This window comes from Lissotriton helveticus, chromosome 2_1, assembly GCF_964261635.1.
Source record: "Lissotriton helveticus chromosome 2_1, aLisHel1.1, whole genome shotgun sequence".
Lineage (NCBI taxonomy): Eukaryota > Metazoa > Chordata > Amphibia > Caudata > Salamandridae > Lissotriton > Lissotriton helveticus.
In genome coordinates this window covers 810,241,984-810,251,886 of record NC_136059.1, presented here as the reverse complement: position 1 = coordinate 810,251,886, position 9,903 = coordinate 810,241,984, and the positions used below count along the sequence as shown (strand labels likewise).

The window sequence follows — 9,903 nt, the reverse complement described above, 5'->3', positions numbered from 1 at the left end:
TGCTCTCACCGGCCGTGTCGGGGCCTGTCTCTGCCCCCCCTCACGTTGTTGGCCCCCCTCACTCGGTTCTCATTGATGCTGGGCACTCCCGGGTTGCGATGCCTTTGCGCCCCCCCCCCTGAGGCCCCGCCCCCGGCTCCTGCTGTGGTCCAGGTGGGTGCTACACATGCCACGCCGCATCCCACGGCCCCTGAGGCTGTTGTAACTGGTGCTCCTTGCCCCCGGCCCCCCCCCACCCCTAAGTCCATGACCTTGGGGGGCAAGGGCATGCTGCGCAAAGGGGCGCCCCCGGCCACTGGTCAGTCTCTGTTCCCGGTCCCCAGGGGCCGCCCGGGTGGGCTTCTGGGTGGTCCTGAGGTTGGGTCGGTGGGTGGATTAGGGCTGGCGTCGGGGGGTGAGTGCGGTTCTCATGTTGGGGGTGATGTTTTAGGGGCTGTTTCCTCGTCTGGCTCGAGCGGCCGCAGTTTTCACTCTGCGCCTTCGGCTGGGCGGCTGTTGGCTGTTTCTACGGGCCCGGGAACTGTCCACACGGCTGTTTCCAGTGGTGGGCTTACAGGGGGGCTGTCTGGAGCGGACGGCTCTTCTACAGCTTTCAGTGCACATAGCTTTCAAAACATCGACTGGCAATTTTATGATGGGGGTATTGGTGATGGGGCTATGCCCAGTGGGAGTGAACAGGTTGCATTTTCTGATGAAGCTTTCTGTGGGAGTTTTCGTGATGATGATTTGGAAGAAGGGGAATTGAGAGAGACAGATGTTGGGTTTTTGGCAGCACGGGCCCAGGGGGGTGGGTTAGGGCAACCCGCTGTTTCTCGTGTTTTGCAGGAGTCTCGAGCGGACCTTGCGGGTGTACGAGGGGCAGTGTGGTCTGGACCTTCTCAGCGGGATCGTGGGGCCGTCGCCCAGCAGTCGGAGCAGTTACCAAGAGGTAAGAATGGGTGGTGGTCAGTGTGGCAACCTAGGGAGAGTCTCCCGGTTAAGAGTACAAGATCTGTTGGTACGGGTGATGGGGTTGTGGTTGAGCGAGTCGCTCTGGCACCGAGGCTTGAGCGGCCCGTAATTTCAAATGTGCAACCTAGGGAGAGTCTCCCTGTTAAGAGTACGAGATCTTGTGGTACGGGTGATGGGGTTGTGGTTGAGCGAGTCGCTCTGGCACCGAGGCTTGAGCGGCCCGTAATTTCGAATGTTTCTACTGTACAAGTGGCAAAAGAAGTTTCTATATCGGGGGATGGCGGGGTGGCTGCCACTCGGGTAGCGGAGGATAGTATCCTACCGAAAAAGTTGCCTTATTCCGGGGTGGGGATGCCCTTGGGGTCCCATTTGTCCGAAAAAACGAAGACTCTGATCTGGTCTGGGGCTTTTGTGGATGTTTTTCGACTTCTCCACAGGGATGTCCAGGCAAAAGAAGGGTCGAAAGAGGAGGAATTAGAATTGGCTCGGAGGCCTCGTGTTCCGAGGTCTATAGAGAACTGGACTTCGGCCTTTCTCATTTATGCCAGCGTTTATTGTCAACGTCATCCTGAGAAAGCAATAGACATGTTTAAATATGCAGATGTCATCCGCAAGGCTCACAGTTATTTTGGCGGCTTTGCTTGGTTGTCCTACGATGACGAATTTAGGGCGCGCATGGCCGCTTTCCCTGAGCGTTCGTGGGGTACGGTTGACTCTGAGTTATGGTTGCAATGGATGGCATCGGCAAACCCTCCTGCTACGACCCACACAGCTAGCGGGCAGCCTGTGTTTTATCGGCCCTTTTCAGCTCGCCCCGCTCAATCTGGGGCGGGGGTTTGGGGCAGAGGTCAATCAGCCGCTTCCGGCACTTGCTGGCATTTTAACAGGGGTTCCTGTAACAGACCCGCTTGCAGGTATAAACATGAGTGTTCGCAGTGTGGAGGGAAGCATGCCCTCACCCAGTGTTTTCCCGGCCAGAGATGGGGTGATCAGGGACGGGGTTCTGGGGGCAGGGGGCAGCAACATCAGTCTGTTTACAAGGGCCCCTACTCCTATTAGGCAGGAGGTTCTCGATCTCTGGCTGGTGGATTATCCGGATTTTGAGGCCGCTAAGATTTTGTCTTGGGGTTTCAAAATTGGGTTTCGGATTGGGTATCAGGGACCCAGGGTGGGCAGGTGGTCGGACAATTTGAAGTCTGCGAAGGAGAGTCCACATGTGGTGCGGAAGAAACTGGATGCAGAGCTTGCGGCTGGTAGGATTGCTGGTCCTTTTGTGGATTGTCCCCTGCCTGACTTGATTGTATCACCCCTGGGTGTGGTGCCCAAGAAGGCGGAAGGGGAGTTTCGTCTTATCCATCACCTGTCCTGGCCCGAGGGTTCATCAATCAATGACTTTATTGATCCAGCTGACTCAACTGTCAATTATGCTTCGGTGGACGATGCCTTGCGGCTCGTGCGCACGGCTGGTGTTGGGGCTTTGCTGGCGAAGAGCGACATTCAGTCGGCTTTCCGGCTATTGCCCATTCACCCTTGGGATTTCAGTCTGTTAGGAATGCATTTTGATGGTAGTTTCTACGTGGATCGGGTGTTGCCCATGGGCTGTTCAGTGTCATGCTCCCTGTTTGAAACTTTCAGTACCTTCCTACAGTGGCGATTCACTTTTGTTAGTGGCCACGCGTTGGTCTGTCATTACCTTGATGATTTTCTTTTCATTGGGGAGGGTTGCTCTGGGCAGTGTCAGTCGGCTTTGAACATCTTTCAGGCTCTAGCGGAGGAATTGGGTGTCCCCTTGGCGCCGGACAAGACAGAGGGTCCCTGTACGTCCCTGACTTTTTTGGGGATCGAAATTGATACTCTGTCTATGATGGCGAGACTGCCTGTGGCTAAAGTGAAGGAAATGTCTGCTTTCATACATCTGGTGTTGGGGGAGCGGAAAGTGGTTTTGAAAACTGTTCAGAAGTTGTTGGGTTATCTCAATTTTGCTTGCCGGGTTGTTCGGGCGGGCAGGACGTTCTGCAGACGTCTGGGTCTGTCCATGTCCGGAGCAAGCCTTCCCCATCATAGGGTGCGCATTACCACCGCTGTGCGTGCCGATTTGACTGTCTGGCTTCGTTTTCTGCAAGACTTTAATGGCGTGTCCTTGTTTTTTGCGGATGAGGACATGGTGTGGCAAGTACAGTTGTTCACTGATGCGTCAGGGGCTCACGGATTCGGAATATTTTGGGAAGGTCGATGGTGCGCGGCCGGCTGGCCGGCGCACTGGAAGGATCAGGGTCGCAGCATTGCGTTTCTGGAGCTCTTCCCGCTGCTGGTTGCTTTGCACCTATGGGGGGATGAGTTTCAGAATCGTTCCGTCTTGTTTCACGTGGACAATTTGGCTGTAGTACACCTTGTCAATCACCAAAAGGCTCGCGATTTGCGGGTTTTGCGGCTCCTGCGCGCATTCATGCTGCGGTGTCTGCAACTGAATATTGTCTTTAAAGCGCGGCATGTTCCTGGTACTTCTAATTGCATCGCTGACTCTTTGTCTCGCTTTCAGTGGTCCGAGTTCCGCAAGTTAGCTCCTGGGGCGGACCTGGCACCAACAGCGATCCCACAGTACGTATGGGACCTGGGGGATTGAGGGTTCACCACTTGGTGGAAAATTCTGTGGCTGAATCCACCAGGCGGGGTTATGTGAAAGCCTGGTCTGAGTTTCTGCAGTTTTGTAAGGTTTCGATGGGGCCGTTCAGGGCTGGTTGGTCTGATGAACAATGCATCTTGCAGTTTGTTTTACAGCTGGCGGACAAAGGCCTGTCGCCCAATACCATTTCGGGTAAATTGGCTGGGGTTTCTTTTTATGGACAGCTTTGGTGGGGGAGGGATCCGGTTGGGGGGGTGTTGGTTCGTAAATTGTTGAAAGGTTTGGCCAGGCTCCGGGCTGGGGGTCAGCAGCTCCGGCAGCCTGTGACGTTTGAATTGCTCCAGTTGATGTTGCTGGAACTGGAGGTGTGTTGTCATGATGCTTTTGAGTGTGCCAAATTTCGTTTGTGTTTTGTGTGGTTGTTCTTTGGGGCATTTCGGGCATCAGAGTTGCTGGGGTTGCGGGGCAGGGTAGGTATGACCAGCGGTGAGGTGGTGTTGGAAAGTGACAGAGTGCGACTTTGGCTGCGGGCATCCAAAACCGACCAGATGGGGAGGGGTAAGTGGGTGTTCCTTGGTAGGAGTGGGGTCTCTGCATGTTGCCCGGTTGGGGAATGGGAAGTGTTTGTGTCCTCTCCGCATTTTCTCCAGGGGTCCATATTTTGTCATGCGGATGGCAGTCCCATAGTTGCATCTCAATTGTTGGCTGTATTACGCAAGGTCTTGCTGCGTTTGGGGAAGGACCCTGTTCAGTTTGGTACCCATTCCTTCAGAATTGGTGCGGCGACGGAGGCCGCCCGCCTGGGGTGGGACTGGTCCCAGATCAGACGCATTGGTCGTTGGCGTTCCAAGTGTTGTGAAAAGTATGTGAGGAAATAGTGCATTTTTGGCTGGTCTAACATTTCTTTCTCTCCTAGGTCCCTGGCTATCAGTCGCCGGATGCAAAAGGAGGGTGTGGATACTGGGGCACTCTTTCATTAAAAGAGCAGCTTTAGCCGCTGCCAGCCAGCTTTGTGGGAGATCGCTTGGTCTGAACAGTATGACACATGAAGTCTCATGGCATGGAACAGGGGGAATGCGCTGGGGTGGGCTTTTTCCCGCCTTGGCTGCTTTGGTTTCGCAGTGTTTGGGGGGCCCTCCGGATCTCCTGGTGCTACATTTGGGAGAGAATGACTTGGTTTCTCTCTCTGGGCTGACCTTGTTAAAATTAATGAAGCAGGACCTGGAAATCATCCGAACCACATGGGAGAGCACCATGCTCATATGGACTGAGTTTGTGCCCCGTTTGCACTGGCGTGGGGCACGGACCCATTCTGCCCTGGAAAAGGCTAGACGGAAAGTGAACAGGACAATGCGCCTTTTTTGTCAACATTGGGGGATATACAGTTTGAACCATTATCATTTACAAGTATCTGAACATCATTTATTTTGTGAGGACGGTGTGCATCTCTCAGCTTTGGGCCTCTCTTTTTACCTCCTTGAACTCAGGGACTTGATTAGCAAGGTTCTTCAAGTACAGTTGTGGTGTGCTCCTTCCTTTCCTTTAGGTGGGGCAGGAAAACGCTAAAGGTTTTCCTGGGTGGCGGGTTTTTGTTAGTGGGGGTGGGCAGCCTGGAGCGGGTTGGCCATCCTGAAGGGTAGCGTTGGGTAGGCTAGGGTTAGTAGGCAGGAGTTTGTTCGGGGTTTTGGGATTTAGGTTTCGTAGGCTCACTGTAGAGTTGAATTATGTAAATAATAAATAAATAATGAATATGTTTATGATATTGATGATGCACCTGTCCTAAAATAAAAGTGGCCTTTCTTGCTCCTAAAAGAAGGTGTGGACAATGTTTTCTTGCGCGAGGGGGGACCCAGGGAGAGCCAGGCGCGAGCCGGTCTCTCCCTGGGCAGGTTCGCGCGAGGAACATAACAGGTGGCTGATTAGCGCAGAGGGAAAAGGGGAAGTCAGGCGGGGATTATTAACTGCGTGGCGGGAGGCGTGAAGGGAGGTTGTTTTGCCCCACCCACCCTCCCTCTTTTTTCTTTTTCTTTATTTATTTCTGGGCTTGTTATTTTGCGGTGCTCTAGGCACTGTTTAGTTTAGGTAGGTTTGCCACTGTTAGGATGGGTGCCTTTGTTCTTTTGTAGGCGGGTTTTTGTTAGTGGGGGTGGGCAGCCTGGAGCGGGTTGGCCATCCTGAAGGGTAGCGTTGGGTAGGCTAGGGTTAGTAGGCAGGAGTTTGTTCGGGGTTTTGGGATTTAGGTTTCGTAGGCTCACTGTAGAGTTGAATTATGTAAATAATAAATAAATAATGAATATGTTTATGATATTGATGATGCACCTGTCCTAAAATAAAAGTGGCCTTTCTTGCTCCTAAAAGAAGGTGTGGACAATGTTTTCTTGCGCGAGTAATTGTGCACTGCAGAATAATCAATTCTGGTACTAGGGTGCACTTTAGTATTTTCAGCAGAGAAGTGGATTAAAGCGTCACTACTTATGCATGAAAAATGATCCAGCGTCTGCATTAAGGCCTGTCCCCTTCAAGAATTTTAATTCGTGCCGTGGAGATGGGTACAAGATTGCCATTTTGGAGAGCAGGCTTAGATGGCAGTAGGCGCTTCTTACAAGCACTGTCACAGGAAAACTAATTACAGTAGATGGCGGCCAGCCGTTACTCAATAACCTGACTCGGCACGCGCTAATAAACCGCACACTCACTAGACATTTTGTGGGAGAGCTGCTTCCCCGCCACAGCGCGCGCTGTCACAAGACTGACGTTAACCATTACTCGCAATGTCAACGCTGTCAGGAAAGAAAACAAAATTACATAAATTGGCGCGCGAGCCTTCCAGGATTTATCAGTAGGCCCCTTTCGAATATTCAGCCTTAATACAAGACCTTCCGATATACCATGGGAAAAAATGAAATGCGTTTTAGAGGACGCTGCGCTTTCATTTGGAAAACGAAGACACCGAGAAAAGAGGTGGTTGTGGCGAGATAGAGTATGAACAAACATTTGCGGTAATACAAGTGCAAACGTCATATCACAGCCCCAGGATTCAGCTATGAAGAATGAGTCAGGGCGAAGAGAGGTTTTGGACGAAGTCCATTTGCAGCTGTAATTTCATTTATCAATTGCCTTCTCAAGTGAGCTTGGTAAAAAAATAAGCCACACTAATAAACCGAGGCTACCACACGGGATATCTGAGCATGCATTATTTATCCATTAGTTACTGATTAGCCTGAGATTCGTGGAGCAGACCAGGGCCAGGGATGAGTTATGAAAGGTCAGCGGTAATGAGACAGAGTAAATTATGTAAGCAGACTTTTAAAAGATGCCTTCAGGGCACACTTGCTATTGTTTCCATTGCAAGTGCTGCAATACCTTTCCCTCAGAATATTGTCTTAAAATCACAGGAGTGAATCAAATATAAATGCACATATGTTTTAGAGCAACATACGAACAGCACACAGAACCATATGTTTGCGTGACGTTCCATGGCTGGTCGAAATTGACCATACAGCTTCCTTTAGATCGCGGGGACAGTACATGGGCTCTCTTGACAGCCACGCGCCTTATCACTGTCAATGGAATTAACGTTAACAGATGACTAGGTGCCACTCAGGAAAATCATGTTTCTCCCCCAAGCATCCAGTCCCAAGCCACTATAATCTGGTAATTTACTCAAATTGCACTAATAGAAGTAAACTGAAATTTGTACTCAATAGTGTATTACATTCTTGAAATATATCCTATTATTGGAATACGGTGCATCCCAGAGACATGCAGTAAAATGAAGCACCACAAATGTAAACAAACATTTGCAATGCAATAGGTCTCGCATTTACATGAGTTTAAGCTATTGGCATTGTACATGACAATGCCTTTTATTTATGTTTTAAAAACGAAAAAAAGGCATTGTTATTTGCAATGTCAAAAGCGAAAACTCGCGTAAATGCGAGACCTATTGCATTGCAAATGCTTGTTTAGGTATCTGTCCTCCTAGGGAAGTGATGGTATTAAGGGAAGTGGAAATGCACAAATCTACTACCTTTGACTTTAGATATTCAAACATAGGGCAGAAGTCATCTAATATGCCAGCCCATTTTTTTGAGTTAAGTGTACTCCAAGGTCTGAACATCACTACTTGATTCTGGGTGATACGGTTAGTGCCAATTGTAGCTAGAACATTAAACAAGCTGTAAAGGACATTGAAGGCCAGAGAGAAATACACAGAAAAATATGAAATAAAAAAAATAACCATTGCATGGATCCAAAGAGATGTTGCAAGAGTAAAACAGAGATAGACAAGTACAATCACAAAGTGCAAGAGACTGCTCAAATTGTGATAGAGGACATACACATAAAATAAACACACAGACACCAAGAGACCATGCAAGTGAGAGAAGAAGAGATAGCCAGTGATTGCGTACTGCAAGAGACACCCAAAGAGGCCCAAACAATATCCCACAAGAGACGGTGCATGGGTGAGAACGAGAGACAGACAACGGCAATTAAAAACAGCAATAGATAGCACAACATGTGAGAGAGAAACACATACTATGAACCACACACCCCAAGAGAATAGACAGGGCGAGACACAAGAGTCATCACGGATAACTAAAGACTGAAAGAGAGACATCCACACAAAATATTGGCCCCCACCCCAGAAAGAGACACACAGGAAACAGATGCGGTCTGAAAGAGACATTAACAGGTGTGGGGTTTAAACAAGACACAGGCCACAGGGACGTACATACACATTTTCAAGAGACAGTGTTTAGGTCTCCTCTGACGGGTCCCTCATCGTTCACGAGAAGGTGACAAGTATTTCTACAGTCCTTTGAGTGACAGCTGTCACTTAACAAGCCCCAACAGTGTTCCTACTTAGTGCATTTACTGACATATGACATTTGGGCTGGAAGCTGATCGCCGCAGCAGACGCAAAAAACCCAACTAGGCTATCACATCGGATGTGATTACTCTACACTTCCATGTTCCTACCCATGGCGGGGTCTCCCTTTCTGCCAGAAAACTCTGCAGATACTCTGACAGAAGCAGGGCGAGGGCTTGGCGTGGTGTCGCTGAGTTTGAGTGCCCTGTCCTTACACACCTCCGGGAGCATAGGCTAGTACGTGTCCAAACCACACCTCCCACAAGCCCCAGTGTGACCCCCTGTCAGAATCGGACCCATGTTTTTCAGACATCCCTTGAAGTTTGGGTACAGACACGAGGACATGCTGTAGCTCGGAACTCTTATGTGAAACAAGGCAGGATTATCATTTTAATTTTTTTACTGCTTTAAATAGCACCAACTCGACCTAAAGGTATTGGAGCGCTTTACATGTACATGAGTAACAGTTACATTACACCACAACCTACCAGCCGGCCCAAAACACCCGACCTGCAAACCTAAAAATGGCTGATTAATCAGCTCTGCTTTAATAGCCTTCTACACAGCTGGCTGGAAGGCTCATTTGGGGCCCACCAGTAGGTGGGGGGGGAGCACTGACACAGACACCAACTTAGTGTGATAAAGGCTGCTTTATTTGGAATCAGGTGCACCTACACAAAACACCCCCTGGCCTGTGCCGAACAAAACTAGTGCTCGCTAAATAACAACTGCCTAACAGCCCCCCTCCACCCCATCCCTAATTGTATCCCCAACAGTGCAACAAAGTATCCACATCCACTCAGCAACCTACCCCCAACTGCAAATGACCTCAGTGACCTTACTGACCTCCGCCCTCAACTGCCCATACAGCCCCAGGCCTCCTGTGAATCCCCCCTTTTCTCTTAGGGAAACGCCACCCATCCCGGCACCTGTTCCAGCGACAAACCACTCTCGTCCTTTAACCTCCCGTGCACCATCAACCATAAAAGCCCCTTGCAACCTCCCATGACTACCTTGGCCTGAACCCACCCCAACGGGACACAGGGAGGGGGGGCGGGACAACAATTCTATGGACAACACCCCCGGCTGCCGTGTCACTGCACCTCAAATGGTGCCTGACCCAACAAAATGTCCGTATTTAACCTAACCAGCCCAAAAACCGCCCAAAAGGAGCCCAACCAGCCCAACCCAGCCCAACCAGCCCAAACTAGGGGGGCCCACAGTGCTCACCTATCCCCCCCCTCTCTGCTGCCCCAAATTTCCCTGGGTGGGCAAGCCTCCCCTTGGTCGGCTGCCCCCCCAAAACCCCATTGGGGCACACCAGTAGGTGGAGGGGGGGAAGCACTGACACAGACACCAACTTAGTGTGATAAAGGCCGCTTTATTTGGAATCAGGTGCACCTACACAAAACACCCCCTGGCCTGTGCCGAACAAAACTAGTGCTCGCTAAATAAC

General features: G+C 50.4%; 1 protein-coding gene across 1 annotated transcript; it reads left to right on the top strand.

Moving 5' to 3' along the window:
- Window positions 1-395: 395 nt before the first annotated feature.
- Window positions 396-5,799, top strand: LOC144819516 (uncharacterized). The gene is made up of 2 exons (XM_078677366.1): window positions 396-928; window positions 4,491-5,799. The coding sequence occupies exons 1-2, from the start codon at window positions 658-660 to the stop codon at window positions 5,138-5,140; spliced, it is 921 nt and encodes a 306-aa protein (XP_078533492.1). The 5' UTR covers window positions 396-657; the 3' UTR covers window positions 5,141-5,799.
- The last annotated feature ends 4,104 nt before the right edge of the window (window positions 5,800-9,903 follow it).

What these genes read in the sequence shown, in the direction of transcription:
- LOC144819516 (XM_078677366.1), top strand. Translation starts at nt 658, where the DNA reads ATGCCCAGTGGGAGTGAACAGGTTGCATTTTCTGATGAAGCTTTCTGT. An exon ending in GTCGGAGCAGTTACCAAGAG is followed by an intron (nt 929 to 4,490) that starts GTAAGAATGGGT and finishes TTTCTCTCCTAG; the next exon opens with GTCCCTGGCTATCAGTCGCC.